Here is a 16583-nt window from a genome sequence, read left to right on the forward strand (position 1 = left end):
ATCTGGGACTGGCCATGTCATTGTGATTCACTCTGTACCTGGTGCTTTCTTTGGCGATGGGATTTGCTGAAGGCTTGAATCCATGGAGAACAGGCTCAGCTGGAAGATGCTGGTACCCATTACTGAGCAGATTAACGACTTAGAATTGCAGCCATTGACATGCTGCCGGGTAGAGTAACAAGTGGTCTGGTTGGCATATTACAGTGCCAACATGATGTCAGTCTGTGTGGTAGGAGGGGTAGCCATGACATCATAATCTGCTGTGTCATCAGCAGCTGAGGCCCACAATGTGGCCAGTCAGTACAAAGATGCTCTGTGTTCTTTTGAGGCCGAGATAGGGAAGAGAATCTTCCAAGATGTTCGGAAGTGCTTGATGATTGGGGAAAATGTGGTAAGAACATGGAACAGTCTGTCACAAGGAGACAAGTGGCTTTGGTGCATTTAGTGGAAAACTGAACAAGCACATGGGGCGAGAAGGAGGAGTGGAAGCATAATGCTGATGAGGTGGGACAGGAGGGCACTCATGTTGAGCATTAACATTGGCATGTTGGTAAATAGAAGAAAATAAAATGTAATCAGATAAGTGTGAAATGATGCATTTGAGCAGGACAACCAAGGCAAAGGAGTTCATGATGAATGGTAGGACTCTAGGAAGCACTGAGGATCAGAGGGGCCTTGTTGGGTAAGTACAGCACCCCCTTAATGCTTCAGGACAGATGGATAGTTTTATTAAGGAAGCATATGGTATACTTACCTTTATTAGCCGAGGCACAGAGTTTAAGAGAAGAGAGGTGATGAAATATATGAAATTAGCATTATATTATATGAAATATTAGCAAGGCCACAACCAGATTATTGTGTGCAGTTGTGAAATCCACGTTGTAGGAGGGATGTGATAGCACTGGAGAGGGTGTAGAGGAGATTTACTAGGATGCTGCCTGGGATGGAGAGTTTCAGTTACTTAGAGTGATTACACAGATTAGGGTTGTCACCTTTAGAGTAAAGGAGACTGAGAGGAGACATGACTGATATATATAAAATTATGAGGGGCATTGGCTGGTGTAGCCAGGACAAAAACACTTTTCCCCTTGATGGAAGGATCAATGACCAGGGAATGATAGATTTAAGGGTAATGGACAGAAGGTTTAGAGGAGATGTGAAGAGAAACATTTTCACCCAGAGGGTGGTGAGAATCTAGAACTTACTGCCTGGAAGGGCGACAGAGGCAGAAACTCTCAAAACATTGAGGAAATATTTAGATGTGCACTTCCAACGCCAAGCTAAGCAAAGCAATGGACCAAGTGCTGGAAAATGGGATTCAAATAGTTAGGTGGTTGTTTTTGACTGGCGTGGATATGATTGCTTTGAGATATAGACCTCTATGACTCAATGGCACACTGACCATTTGCGCCAAATGGCTTGTTTCTGTTCGAACTATCTGTGGTAATGCAATGTACCTTCTGTTTTAAAGGATATTCAGGTGGTCAGAGGACTCACAGCTTGAAAAGAAACTCACTGATTCAACCTCTGGAGAGACCCATGATTGGACCAACATTCCTGCTCCCAGAGTGATTAAAAAACCTGACGACTATGAGTTGCAGAATCCAGTGAGTTCTGTATCAACGGAGATCCTGACTGAGAAGGAAGTAAGAAATACCCTGATGGCCTGGGTGCGACATAAACTCCACTACAAAAACGAATTGGCTCGGAAGATGGAGATTAAGGAGATCATACCGTCGATAATATTTTACTATGTTCTGGACACTTTTATTGAGCAAAGGGCTTTGAAGTTCTCCTGTCAGCAAAGCCCAATAATTGGGGCTGCACTCCCACCCAACAAGAAATTAAAAGCCTGGGAGGTACAGTGTTTCCCTGTCAAATATTTTCAAGATGAGACCAAGTACTTTCACATGCCCAACAGTGACAAAAAAGGAATGTGTATCAGCTGTTATGGCCGAGGGCTTGTCCTTTGTGCAACGTGCTGGGGTTCTGGCGAAATCACCTGCCGGAAAGCCAGTTCGTCTAAGAGGGGTGGGATGTTGAGTCAGTGTCCAGTGTGCACAGCGAACAACACGACTGACTGTGAGAGATGTGCGGCTATTGGCCACATCCAGTGTCTCCGATGTGGTGGCATGGGTAAGGTCTGGTACTTCACCAACCTGAAAGTGGAGTACGTGACCCAGCGCCGGGACAAGCTCATCGCTGAAGAGGACTTCCCCACCTCCATCTTGCAGAAGGCCCACGGGGTGGTTATATATGACCGGACCTCAGAGTTGGTCAAACCCATCAGCACCTGCACCGAGGAGGAAGTCAACTTGGCCTCACAGCTCCTGGTGCAGGAGTCCCACTTCAGCTGGCCTGACTCCCGCATTCTCCAACAGAAACATACTCTCACGGCTATCCCTGTCAATAAGGTGCTCTTCACCTGGGAGGATCTGAGCGGCCGCTTCTGGATCTATGGCACCAAGCGGCAAATTTATTTTAAGAATTATCCCCTGAAGAAATCTTGGTGGCCCTGAAATGAGGAAGGGACCAATAACCAGTGCCCTATGTCTCTCATATGTGCAAAGGACAGTGAGATTGGAAAATACAAGGAAGCACAAAAGGACATCAGTGTGCCTGTGTGTTTGATGTGTCTGCTTTCTGATAGTGAAGGAAAACAAAGCACTTTGGTAGGAGTTTGGAATGGATGATGTTAAAGCTGTCCAAACTGTGGCTCTCTATAGTCTTCATCCTCTGGTTTAATGCCTTTGAATTTTACTGGGCCACAGCTTTTGGAAAAGGATGCTCTGAATGGGAGGATTTACAGGGGACTTCCAGGAGTTCAAAGTTTGGGCGAAGATTTGTAGCTCGGGTGCTCGTTGTTGTGGTTCTGTTCGCCGCGCTGGGAATTTGTGTTGCAGACGTTTCGTCCCCTGTCTAGGTGACATCCTCAGTGCTTGGGAGCCTCCTGTGCAGCACTTCTGTGATGTTTCCTCCAGCATTTATAGTGGTTTGTACCTGCCGCTTCTGCTTCCAATAAGCACATCGATCTGGACCCAATATACCGGCCACTGCAGCAGACAGCTGGAACTGACAACCGGAAGCGGCAGGGACAGGCCACTATAAATGCCGGAGGAAAGATCACAGAAGCGCTTCACAGGATGCTCCCAAGCACTGAGGATGTCACCCAGACAGGGGACGAAACGTCTGCAACACAAATTCCCAGCTCGGCGAACAGAATCACAACGACTTCCAGGAGTGGGTCAAGATTGGGAAGCTAACCATGAGGTGTCTCCAGAACTGCAGGCAATCCCCAGCAAGATGTTGTTATTATTCACAGGGAATCCCCAGGGTATTTCAGGCCTGTCCCCAGCAACCTGTTTGAACCTGATCTGTCTGTGTACTAGATTTACATTAATCTGCGTGGGAGCACAGGCCTCAGAGTGCCCTCAGTATTCAATGGAATGGAGAACAAATGCTGGTGTTTTTGTTGTGTCTAGTTAGATTACAGCGCTTATATGCATTCTTATAAAATACATACAAAAGCAAAGTTCGTAACAGAGGGAGGGATAAATTCAAGGAGCAAGATAAATCAATGTTTTTTTGTATTTTAACTGTAGTTTCCCTCTCAGTGCATCTGTCTCACAGAAGTGTGGCTCCTTACAGAAAGATCCCCTGTACATTGTCCAGCTCATTAAACTGACAACTTCTCCAAGTCACTCAGAGAAAGGATGAGTAAATATCACCAAATTTCTCTGTTAGAAGGGAAAATCTTCCTTTGTTACAGCCCACTAAAGTTCAGCCCCAATAAACTCCACTTCCCCTTCACACCACATGATTTTCATAGAATCCCTACAGCAGAAAGAGGCTATTTGGCCCATCAAGTCTGCACTGACTTTCCGAAGAGCATTCCACCCAAACCCATCCCCTTAATCCTGCATGGCCAATCCAACTAACCTGCACATCTTGAGACATCTTGTGGCAAGGAAACCAGTGCACCCGGAGCAAACCCACGCAGTCACGGGCAGAATGTGCAAATTCTACACAGACAGTCGCCCGAGGCTGGAACTGAATTTGTATCCCTGGTGTTGAGAGGCTGCAGTGCCATCTCTACTAACAAGCTTTATTCCAGTTGCTGCTTGAGTTTTCCATCCATATTAGATGGTGTGTCAATAATACAACCTGGCTCTGAGGTTCCAGCTACTTGCAAGAGCCCTCTCCAGTAATCAGCGAAAGAGCCATTCCTAGAGCTAACAAAACCTGCCCTCCCAGCCCAAGCTCAGGGAACCCTCCCCAGGTCAGCTTTTCTCCTGAGGCTTGACAGTGTCCTAGAGATGACAGGTCCTGGATTGTCATACTATTGTACACCTTGGCCTGTGCTTATTAAAACAGCATTTGTGTATTTAACTGATGAAGCCACATTTTAAGGTGTTTTCCCAGTTTGTGATTTGTTCAGCTTCAGTGCTACAAGCTCGGCTTATACGCCGTATAAGTGTTTAAGATTAATTTTTATCTCCTGGGCCCCAGACCTGTTGTCCATATGTGGAAAAGGCTGACAGGTGCCTTACTCTCAACACTACTCTTCCACAAAATATGCAAAAACAAAATAAACTGACTTCTTAAAAAAAAATCTTCTTCAAACTCTCAAACAGTGAGGTTGTGTGTGAGTAAAGGAGAAGTGCAGGTGAGATTGGTTCGATGAAGCAAGGGGATCAGAAACACAGCAGCACAGAAGAGACACCAGCTCATTGTTACTGAGAGTCCTGCCGACCTCTACAGGGACTTTCCTCCTGGCATTGGGGACAGCCTGGCAGACACAACTCCCAGAAAACACTGCAGGGCATCCATACCAGCTGCTGACCTCACAATGCCATACATGTGTGAAGTGAATCACAATGAGACCTCCCCCCAGCAACAGATCATTGTGTTAACTCCTAGAAACCTACTCCTTAACAGCCTTCAAGCAGCATTTGCCCAACTGCTCACGTTAGTTCCAGCCTGATCTGCTCTCTTTCCAGTAAGAATATTTAATTCTGTTCTCATGTAGACGACTGGTTTAACTGTGATGCTGTTGCTTTTGTCTGTCTTCTGCTTTCTCCTCCTGTGAATGTTGTGTTTGTTCATGCCGCAAGTGAATGGTGGAGAAAACAGCACTTTGTGTTTCAGTTATGAGGAATCTTCGGTGGGGATACAGCCTGGGCTATGATACAGAATAATGCTCCTTCTACACATTCCTAGCAAGCATTCTCAACTCTTGACTAGAGCGTCCAGACATTTTGGACTGCACTCACCTAGTTTCGACCTTCTCCATCTAAGCACAACCAAAGAGTTGCCCTCAAAGTTTTCTCTTCCACTCCTGTACCAATACTACAATTCCACACAATCTATCTTTGGTTTCTTTTAATCTCTGATTGATATGCTGCCCTATCCCAACCAGTATTGGACTGCTCTCTCTCAATACACTGCTCAATCAGGTTGTAGGTTTGCTCGTTGAGCTGGTGGGTTTGTTCTCAGATGTTTCGTCACCATCATCAGTGCACCTCTGGTGAAGCGTTGGTGTTCAGTCCTGTCTGCTACTTATGTGTCTTAGTTTATTGTGGTGGATGCTACCATTTCCAGTTCTGTTTCTGAGAGGTTGGTAAATGGGGTCCAAATCTATATGTTTATTAATGGAGTTCCAATTTGAATGCCAGGCCTCCGGGAATTACTGTGTGTGTCTTTGTTTATCCTATCCTAGGATGGATGTACTGTTCTAGGTCAGACTGGTCTGTGTCTGTGTGTATGGATACCGGTGATAGTTGGTCATGTCTTTTGGTGGCTAGTTGGTGCTCACGTATCCTGGTAGCTAGTTTCCTTCCCATCTGTCCAATGTAATATTTATTGCAGTCCTTGCAGGGTATCACATACATGACATTCATTCTGTTGGCTATAGGTACAGGGTCCTTTAAATTCATCATTAGTTATCTTAGCATGGTAGTAGGTTTGTGGGCTACGACAATACCTAGGGGCCGGAATAACCTGGTGGTCATCTCTGAAATGTCTTTGATGTATGGGAGGGCGATTAGAGTCTCTTGGCATGTTGTGTCTTCTTGTTTAGGCCCATTGGCAGACTGTGCTTATCAGGTAACTGTTGTTTTTGAATTTGTTATACTGGTGTTTCTCCACGGCTTCTCATAATTCCTGGGTGCTGCAGTCTGTTGTGTCTCATTTAAATAATGTCCTGATGCAGCTCTGTTTGTGGGTGTTGGGACGGTTAGTCCTGTAGTTGAGTATCTGGTCAGTGTGTGTGGCTTTCCTGTAAAGCTGGTCTGCAGCTTTCCATTGGCTTTTTGTTCTACCATGACATCCAAGAAGGGGATTTGGTTATTGTTCTCTTCCCCTTTGGTGAACTGTATATTGGTGAGGATGTTGTTTATGTGTTTGTGGGTTTCTTCTAGTTTGTCGCGTTCTGTGATAATGAAGGAGTCACCAGCACAGCGGACCCAAAGTTTAGGCTGGATCATGGGAAGGGCTGTTTGTTCGAACCCTCTGCATAACTGATCTGCTATAAGTCCTGATATTGGTGATCTCATAAGCGTCCCGTCGATTTGTTTGTAGATCTTGTTGTTGATGTTTGGTAAGATACAGCAGGATTTGGAGTTTTTCAGTATTTCCCTGTGAACTGGTTGCACGGTGGGATTTTGGAGTTTCTCCAGCACATTGCTGTTTCTTGTAAACTGCTGTTTGCTGTTCATTATTAACTGTTTGCATTTTGTACAGTTTGATACAATATGTTTTGCAAATCTTGTCGTTGAAGGTGAAGTTAGTTGTGAGGCACAGGTCCAGTAGCTTGAGGATGCTGTCCTTGCTGATGGGGTTGGTGCTGTCGGGTGTTTATACACCTGGTTTGCCTAGCAGTGAGACCAGGGTTTCTTTGGCCAGGGTGATGTCTATTCATGTTTATTGATGACCATCATGTTGAAGGAAACCATTCCCTTGTCATCCTCTACTTTGGTGTCTTTGATGATGTTCAGGAGTTCCTGTGTGGAGTGGGCTGAGTCTTCTACCAGGTGTTTTAGTTTCTGTTGCAGTGCCTTTGCTAGCCTGTATGTCAGTGAGCTAGGGAGTAAGACTATGGGTCTGAGGGAGGCTCCTTGTTTGTGTAACTTTGGTATTCCATAGAAACGGGACCTTCCTGGCTTCATTCTTTGGAGTCTGTCTTGTTAATTTCCCTTGTTTTGTGTAGTTTCCTCAGGGCCACTGTAATGCGGTTTTCAAGCTGTGGAGTTGAGTTCGCCGCCACCTGTTGGTAGATGTTGGTATGGTTAGTAGTATGGCTGCTTTTTCAATATACTATGTTCAGGGTGATGGCCATGCACACGTAGGATTACAATATTTCTTGTCTTTTCTGAGTCCTTCCAGAGCTTTCCCTTCAAGTGTGTTGAGGGTATACCCTTCTATCTTTCTGCTTAGTGTTGGTGCTACTGTCTGTCTGATAGAATGCTGGCTTTCTTTCATAAGGGTAAGTTCATTTTTTTTCAGGGTGGAGTTTACAGCTGCTAGGAAGTTTGTTTTGTTGGCGTCCCTGTGTTTGTAGTTCATTCCTCGTACTTGGACGGCTTTTTCCGTGTCAGTGAGTGGTTGGTCAGACAGGCTCTTCATCCAGGCCTCTGAATTGTTCGTCTCGTTGCTGTGTGTGAGCTTGGTTAACTTTTCTTGGTAGGGCCAGTCCTTTCCTTGTCCTGGCCTGCTGTTGTTTAATGCTGACAGCTCGTGCTAGTGTAGGTTTCCATTCACGGTCAGTCACGTTAGCGTACAGAGTCAGTGCTCAATGAACAGAAATAAGCTTTGTAAAGATTGAAGTCATTGTCTTTGTTCCTGCACCAAACTCCGTTCCCTGGAAACCACTTCGCATCAAGTCTCTTGATTGATTCGAAGATGTGCTTCCAGTGCTGTCTCTGTTCCCTTATTAAGACTGACTATTGCACCTCTGACCAGTCACCCAATTTTGACACCCTCTCCCATCTAGGTACATCAGTTGGGGCCTGATGAAAGGCCTGAATTATTGACTCCAGTTCCCTCTCTACAGATACGTCAAGCCCACTGGGTATTTCTTTGCTTTGATCTGGAATTACTTTCTGCTATGACATTAACTGCAAGTTGAAGAAGAACCTGCATGTGAAATTCTCATTCCCCTACCCTCCCTGTAGTTTATCAGTCTCCCTTTTGATAATCCACTTTTGTTCCACGATTCTTCAAGATCTTGGTGCTCCTTTCACTCCAACAGCAGCAGCACCCTGGAATTTATTTGATCCATTTTTAATGGTTTGTCTCCAGCCCAAAGGTCCAAAGTTCTGGAAACCAAACCTCTCACAAAAGACTAAGTTTGACTTTTACCCAAATACCTTTGGAATGTCTGATGTTGTTTTCTATATTGGTCCAGCTGAGCAACTTGGAATGTTTTATTATGTGCACAGCACGAAGTCAACGAAAACTGCCGTGTTATTATTGGAAGATGTTGCACAGGTCAGATTAATGTTGCCTCTTGTAAAGCATGGCATTAGATACAGAGTAAAGCTCCCCCTACACTGACCCATCAAACACTCCCAGGACAGGGACAGCATGGGGTTAGATACAGAGTAAAGCTCCCCCTGCACAGTCACCATCAAACACTCCCAGGACAGGGACAGCACGGGATTAGATACAGAGTAAAGCTCCCCCTGCACTAACCCCATCAAACACTCCCAGGACAGGGACAGCAAGGGGTTAGATGCAGAATAAAGCTCCCTCTACACTGTCCCCATCACACACTCCCCGGACAGGGACAGCAAGGGGTTAGATACAGAGTAAAGCTCCCCCTGCACTAACCCCATCAAACACTCCCAGGACAGGGACAGCACGGGGTTAGATACAGAGTAAAGCTCCCCCTGCACTAACCCCATCACACACTCCCAGGACAGGGACAGCATGGGGTTAGATACAGAGTAAAGTTCACTGTGTTCTGTCCCCATCAAACACTCCCAGGACAGGACAGGCTCAAAGGTAGAAGACAGAGGTGCAGGATTGCTTTTCAGACTGAAGGCCTGTGACCAGTGGTGTGCTAAATTATTGGTGCTGGGTCCACTGCTTTTCATCATTTATATAAATGATTTGGATGTGAACAGAGGTATAGTTAGTAAGTGTTCAGATGAAACCAAAATTGGAGATCTCGTGGATAGCGAAGAAGTTATTTTAGAGTAAAACAGGATTTTGATCAGATGGACTAATGGCCTGAGGAGTGGCAGATGGAGTTTAATTTAGATAAATGTGAGGTCTACATTTTGGAAAGACAAATCAAATCAGGACTTCTCCACTTTATAGTAAGGTCCTGGGGTGTTTTGATGAACAAAGAGATGTTGAAATGCAGGTTCACAGTTCCTTGAAAGTACAGTCGCAGGTAGATAGGATAGTGAAGAAGGCATTTGGTATGCTTTCCTTTATTGGTCAGAGTATTGAGGAGTCGAGCGGTCATGTTGTGGCTGTATAGGACATTAGTTCAGCCACTGTTGGAACATTGTGTGCAATTCTTGCCTCTCTGCTATAGGAAAGATGTTGGGAAGCTTGAAAGGGTCAGAAAAGATTTACAAGGATGTTGCCAGGGTTGGAGGATTTGAGCTACAGGGAGAGGTTGAACAGGCTGGGGCTGTTTTCTCTGGAGCGTTGGAGGTTGAGGGGTGACCTTGTAGAGGTTTACAAAATCATGAGGGGCCTGGATAACCAAGATCTTTTCCCTGGGTTAGGGGAGTCCAAAACTAGAGGGGCATAGGCTTAAGAGGAGAGGGGAAAGATTTAAAAGGGACCTAAGGGGCAACTTTTTCACGCAGAGGGTGGTGCATGTGTGGAATGAATTGCCAGAAGAAGTGGTGGAGGCTGGTACAATTGCAGCATTTAAAAGGCAGCTGGATGGGTATATGAATAGGAAGGGTTTAGAGGGATATAGTCAAGTGCTGGCAAATGGGTCGAGATTTATTTGGGATATCTGGTCAGCATGGATGAGTTGGACCAAAGGGTCTGTTTCCGTGCTGTACATCTCTATGACTCTATGACAGGGACAGCACAGGCTTAAACACAGAGTAAAGGTCACTCCATACTGTCCCCATCAGTTCGAAAGCTGGTCCTGCACCTGATAATAAAAGCGGCCAGCTTTTCTGAGTGGACCTTTCTCTGCTGGGTTGAGCCGGACAGGCTGGACACACATCCCAGGAGCAAACAGGAGGCAAAGGTTACAAACTGTCTGGCTACGCCTCAGAAAGTGTATGAGGCAGAGTCCAGGGCTGTGAGTCTGGAAGAAACTAATTGCATTGGTTTCAGTTAATTGAAGGAAATGACAACTGCATCAGTAGTAGATTTCCACACGCAGTCAAATTTGATCGAGACAGTGCAGGGACTGATATTGAATCTCCTATATATCCAGGCCCAGGCTTCCTTGCCTGGTTAGATAAGATTCCCCACATCTCCTTCGGATATGAAAGGATACTGAGAGCATGGAGAATAAATGCCGAGTTTAGGCAGGTTTAATACTAAAAAGAGCATCAGATTATTAAAGACAAGTTTTGAATCATATCTAAGAATAATCATAAAATCAGAGAAAGATATCAATAATATATTAATGAGAAAGGAAAGTGGGGAGGGAGTGGCATCACTGAGATTGGGATTAGGTGACAACAAATCCTGCACTTGTTTCTAAGAACAGGATTAGTTTTAAATAGTGAGGGAAAGGGACCCTGAACTGGCGAAAGGAACAAGGCAATATCACTGAGGCTATTTCAATACCTGCTTTCAGAACAGCTGTGACAGCTTAAAGTATATAAAGGTCAGGGGATTTGAGGCTTAAAACCAGGGGAGGAGAGTGTTGGGATGCTCCTATACATTTACAGAAATCACAAAAGCCTGAAGAGAAGATGTCACTCTATGTCAGTCTCAGTCAGTGTTAATTGCAGTGTTTTGGTATCGCTCTCAATCAGCATCTCTGTCAATCAGTCACTGTGTCTGATAGCCAGTGTGAATCTGTCATTTTCTCTGTCAGCGATTTTCTGTCACTTGGTGTATCTATCAGACACTATCATTATTTTCTCAATCAGTGTCTGCGCCAGTCACAGCGTCTGTCAGTCAAGGTCTCAGTATAACTCCATGTCAGTGGTTGAAATCTGCGAGGGGTCTGAGTGACAGGGACTCTGGTGAGGTTTTGTAGCAGATTCAGATGAGAAGCCCAGCAAGGCCTATGTCATCACTGTGAGCATCTTGCTGCATCTTTTATATTTCTGCCAAGCAGCAAGGCAAGTTTCTCACTAAGGCAGTAATGAGTTACCAACTGATGGGGATTATAGCGTGTTAAATGCCTTATTAAAAGCCAATGTGCCTCATTAATATTCAGGTCTTTTTTTTTTACCAAATACACCTAACAAGCTCGATGAGAATTCTCGATATGGAAGTCCAGGTGGTACCTGGTGACTCCAGCTCATTGCTGCCTCAGTCTCCTTGTTGCTCAGCACCAAACAGCATCTCAGGGAACAGTTTGTGGGCACCAGCTGCATTCTCTCCTCAAATACAGACGTTGGCATCCAGCACCTGCCAACTCCTCACACCCAGCTGGCTACCAGTCAGACACACTTTGGAAGTGCAGACCTGCACTGGAGCACTTGCCAGCGAGTAGCTGTGATAGGCTACAATGAGGGCATTTTGTGTATCAATGGATGGACACCTGAATCACCAACTGGCCCAGGCTGCCTCATCGGGCTGCTCACTCCTTCTCTTAGCCCTCGCTCACCCAGTACCCAGCTGTCTGCTCATGGCGTCCCAGCCTTGCCTTGCCATTCTGTGCCAATTAGTGCAGTCACACAACCAGGCAGCTTTTCTTTCATATGCTCAGGCAAGGGCCTGGAACCTTGTGCAAAGTCGGGCAAAGACCTTCCTGTGGTTACAGCTCCTGCTCATTGATGGAGTGCAAGCCTTTCACACAATGACTGGGTGAGCTGGGGTGCTCGGATTGCCAGGGGCATGCAGAGGATGATGCACTGTATCTGTGCAAAACTAGCCATAAGATGGAGGAGGAGATGTAGGCCATTCAGCCCATTGATTCTACCTACCTATTCAATGAGATCATAGCTGATTTGATAACACTAGATTCCCTTACTGATTAAAAACTTGCCTATCTTAGCCTAGAATGTTCTTAACAACTCAGCAGTGACAGTCCTCTCTGGCAAAGAATTCCAAAGATTCCTTAGCCTCTGAGAGAAGAAATTCCTCCTGAGCTCTGCCTTAAATAGACATTTTAATCTGAAATAACATCCTCTGGTCCTAAATCCTTCTAGAAATGCAAACACTCCCAGCTGGAAGGTTGCCCACAAAAGGCAGGGCAACTCCAACTCAGCCAATTACCTCCATCCTCAGTAACCTGATGGAAGGTGTCAGTAACAGGGCTATCAAGCAGCACCTGCTCAGCAATAACCTGCTGAGTGAGACCCAGTTTGCAAGGGCCACTTAGTATAAAACAGCCATGGTTTAAACATGGACAAAACAGCTGAATTCCAGAAGTGAGGTGATGCAGCACTTGACATGAAGGCTGCTTTTGACTGACAGTGTGGAATCAAGGAATCCAAAGTAAACTAAAGTCAGTGGGAAACAAAGGGCAAACTCTCTGCTGGCTGGAGTCATACCTGTTACATAGGAAGATGGTTGAGGATGTTGGAGGTCAGTCATCTCAGCTCCAGGACATCTCTGTAGGAGTTCCTCAGGGTAGCATCTTCAGCCCAACCTTTAGCTGCTCCATCAATGACCTTTCCATCATCAGGTCAGAAGTGGAGATGTTTGCTGATGATTGCACAGTGTTCAGCACCATTCACCACTCCTCAGATACTGAAGCAGCTCATGTTCAAATGCAACAAGACTGGGCCGATATCCAGGGCTGGGCTGATAAGTGCAAGTAATTTCTGTGCCAAATAAGTGCCAGACAATAACCATCACCAATAAGAGAGAAGCTAACCATAGTTAATAAATGCAGAGAATGCTGGAGAAACTCAGAAAGTCCAGCAGCGTTTGTGGAAAGTGAAACAGAGTGAACAGGGGAAGCAACGACCTTGTGGTATAATCACTGGAATTAAGAGTCTAGTGATGACCATGAATCCATTGTTGATTGTTGGAAAAACCCATCTGGGTCAGTAATGTCCTTTAGGGAAGGAAACTGCCATCCTTACCTGGTCTGGTCAACATATGACTCCAGACCCATGGCAATATGGTTGACTCTTAACTGCCTTCTGGGCAATTAGGGATGGGTAATAAATGCTGCCTGGTCAGCGATGTCCTTATCCTGTGAATAACTAATTTTAAAAAGTAACTTTTCTTTGGAAATCACTTTCTTCAGCTATTTCCAAACCCATGACCTCTACTATCTAGAAGCTCAAGGGCAGCAGATCCATAGGAACATTACCCACAAGCTTCTCTCCAAGTCTGACCTGGAAAAATATCACCCTTCCTTCAGTGTCACTGGTCAAAACCCTGGAAGTCCCTCCCTTAGGGCATTGTGTTGCAGTTCAAGCAAGTAGCTCACCACCATCTTCTCAAGGGCAACTAGGGATGGCCAGGGAACAATACTCACATAGCATTGATGGAGCGAATTAAGAAAAAGTGTGGGAAACCTATGAAGTCAAAGCCCACATTAATATCACTCTACTAATTGATTAATTAGATTTAATTTTACAACCCATCAACTCAATACAACGCAGTTAAAAACAAAACATCCCTGACGTACGCACAACTCTGAGATCTCAGCCTGATCTACAACCAGACCCACTCACTCAGTCACAGTCAAACCACCTCCCCCTGTCAATCAGTGCCTTTGACGGTCAGTGTTTCTGTCATTCAGGCCCTCTGGTGAAGGAGAAAGAGGAGCAGAACGGTGGAGGGTTAGGGAACACTGAGCAATTCTGGGTTGATGGTCCTCAACAATCCCCTTCCCAGATTGGCTGTGCTGTCTGTTGCTATGGGTTTCTTCAATCACTCTTTCTGCCAACCCCCTCCACAGGTGACACCCTGATGAATCTGACTCTTGAGTTTGATTAGCACAGCACCCACCTTCACCTTCTGGTGAAAATAATCCAGTTTGTGTCTACCAGTCAGTGTTTTGGTCAATGTTTCTGTCAGCCTCTATCTCTGTCAGTCAGTGTGCCTTCCAGTGTTTCTGACAATGTTGCAGTCCATTGTATACTGCAATGGGGACAAACAGCAACACTCAGAGTTGGGCACTGGTGCTGGAGACTGGTCCTGTTGAATATTGTTAGGGACGGAACCCTTTTTTATTAACTTAAGAGAAATGGTGGCAGTATGGTAATGTGCCTGGACTAGTAATTTATTCTTGATGAAGGGCTTTTGCCCGAAACGTCGATTTTGCTGCTCGTCGGATGCTGCCTGAATTGCTGTGCTCTTCCAGCACCACTGATCCAGAATTTACCTGGTAATTTAGAATGCCAGGCTAATATTCTGGGAACATGGGGTACAAATCCAGTAGCTGTTGGAGTATAAATCCAATTTACAAAACTGGGATTGTGAAACAGTCATCAGTTATTGTGAAAACCCAACTGGTTCACTGATGCCCTTCAGAGAAGGAAATCTGCCATCCTTACCCTGTCTGGCCTTTGTACTATTCCAGACCCAATGTGGTTACCACTGAACTGCCCTCTGAAATGGCCCAGAGAGTCCAGCAGTCAAGGAGGATTAGGGATGGGCAACAAATGCCGTGTTTTCCAGTGATGTCCAAATCCCATGTTAGAACTTAAATGAGAAAATGCTAAGGCGCATTTCCAAGATTGGACCGCAGAACCTGAGAGGGGGAGTAATGATGCCAAGGAGCAGGTGTGCGATAGATGCCCTGCTTTCACCATAGGCTTTTACAAGAAGCCACTGTAAGCCTTGGCAAGAGCTGGTCACTGATTTCTGTCCACGTTTGAATGAGGAACTCATACCCTCCCAGAGAATGTGAACATTGGGTTGGGATATCTGGTCGGCATGGACGGGTTGGACCGAAGGGCTTGTTTCCATGCTGTACATCTCTACGATTTTATTTTTTTTAAAACTTTATTTATTCCTAACTTTAACTTTAATTTTATTTATTTAACTGCCCTCTGGGCAATTAAGAGTCAATGATATTGCTGTGGGTCTGGAGTCACATGTAGGCCAGATCAGACCAGTTTCCTCCCCTAAAGGATATTAGTGTTTTCCTGACAATTGGCAATGGATCATTGTCATCACTCAATTCCAGATTTTTATTGAATTTGAATTCCACCATTTACCATTGTGGGATTTGAACCTGGGACCCCAGAACATTACCTGAATCTCTTGATTAACAGACCAGCAATAATACCATTTGGCCATAACCTCCACTGGTACCCATGGCATTCTTGGTGCCACAATTTTCTGAGCTGGTTAGAGGCCTTGGCTGCAGATTGGCGAAGGATATCTCAATCAGCTCCCCATAATCAATCAGATAAATGATATTGATTCAGAGAGGGCACCAGACTTGGTCATTATCATGACGGATACAGCAACTTTCAAACACACTGGGGATGTGGGTTTGGGGGAGGGAGGGGCCTTTAACAATAACTGAACTGTTCAGCCACCAGAAGGGGAACAGGCCGATACAGAGGATCTGCTGAAGGCAAAGCTGGTGGCATCAGCGTGAACCACGTGAGCACAGAAGTGCAGCAACCTCCTGCCGGTAATCCACCTGGGCAGCTATTAACCAGCTCGTGGGGGTCATGACCATGCTGTTTGAGTGCCATGGCCAGCCGTGAATGGTGGGAATGGACTGCCCTCTGACCTATCTGTTGTCGGTGGGTCATGCTGCTGTACATCTGCCAGTGGGGATGAATGGACAATGTCATCATCAGAGGAAGAAGACAATGAAGAGGCTGATAAACTTGCAAACTGTGCCCAACCAGGGGCAGCAATCACATTGATGAGCCCAGGATACCCTCCTCGATCCTCCTGAGTACAGATTATCCTGGTCTGGAGGTCTGAGTCCTGCATCGGCCTCAGTGGGCACTATCACAAACGAAACACAGCATGCAGTTGACCTGACCTGGAATAATCCACTTCCACCTCCCACAGTGTGGTCAGGGATATTCAGAGGCCCTCATCCATGCAGCTCCTAGTGGTGCTTTCCCAAAGACTCAATAATAACGACATGACACTGTGTCATCATGGGGAAATGAGTCAATTCCCCAGTGGCCTCTCTGGAAACCCCCTGTGAGACTGACGGCAGATCTATGCTAACGAGACATGGGAGACCACTCTGATACACTTCCATATCTCGGCATTGTGACTGCAATGCAGCGATCAATGTTGCTAAACATTACACAAAGGCTTTGTTGTTCCGGCACCCACAATTAGTCTGATGTCTGATGAGGAGCGTCCAAGGGAGATGGCCACTTGTTCAAGGGAGGAGCTCGTGGGCTTTATCGACTGAAGTCTGTTCATCGCTGCCGCTGTCAATTAATATACCTCCATTCAGTGATCAATCAGTCATAATCACTTTGTTTCTCCGTCCAACAGTGTCCACCATCTGTGTTACTGATGGTCTCTGTTAATCA

The 16583-nt window shown here is 45.6% G+C and overlaps 2 protein-coding genes across 2 annotated transcripts in view; both read left to right on the top strand.

The window, feature by feature from the left end:
* Positions 1-593: 593 nt before the first annotated feature.
* Positions 594-2519, top strand: LOC148145186 (protein SSUH2 homolog). Its single transcript, XM_087973795.1, has 2 exons — positions 594-682; positions 1472-2519. The coding sequence occupies exons 1-2, from the start codon at positions 594-596 to the stop codon at positions 2517-2519; spliced, it is 1137 nt and encodes a 378-aa protein (XP_087829921.1).
* A 2438-nt stretch (positions 2520-4957) lies between these two features.
* The window catches only part of LOC122562997 (uncharacterized), a 73696-nt gene continuing 62070 nt past the window's right edge, over positions 4958-16583 (top strand). Inside the window, exon 1 of the mRNA XM_087973824.1 lies at positions 4958-4999. The gene's annotated coding sequence lies outside the window, so the exon portion shown is untranslated. The remainder of the gene's footprint in view (positions 5000-16583) is intronic.

Source organism: Chiloscyllium plagiosum, unplaced genomic scaffold (genome assembly GCF_037043375.1).
Source record: "Chiloscyllium plagiosum isolate Xiang-an unplaced genomic scaffold, Cpla_swu_hap1 HiC_scaffold_26, whole genome shotgun sequence".
NCBI lineage: Eukaryota > Metazoa > Chordata > Chondrichthyes > Orectolobiformes > Hemiscylliidae > Chiloscyllium > Chiloscyllium plagiosum.

Coding starts and splice junctions, on each gene's coding strand:
- LOC148145186 (XM_087973795.1), top strand. CDS start 594: ATGCATTTGAGCAGGACAACCAAGGCAAAGGAGTTCATGATGAATGGT. Junction 683..1,471: donor GATCAGAGGGGCCTTGTTGG/GTAAGTACAGCA, acceptor TCTGTTTTAAAG/GATATTCAGGTGGTCAGAGG.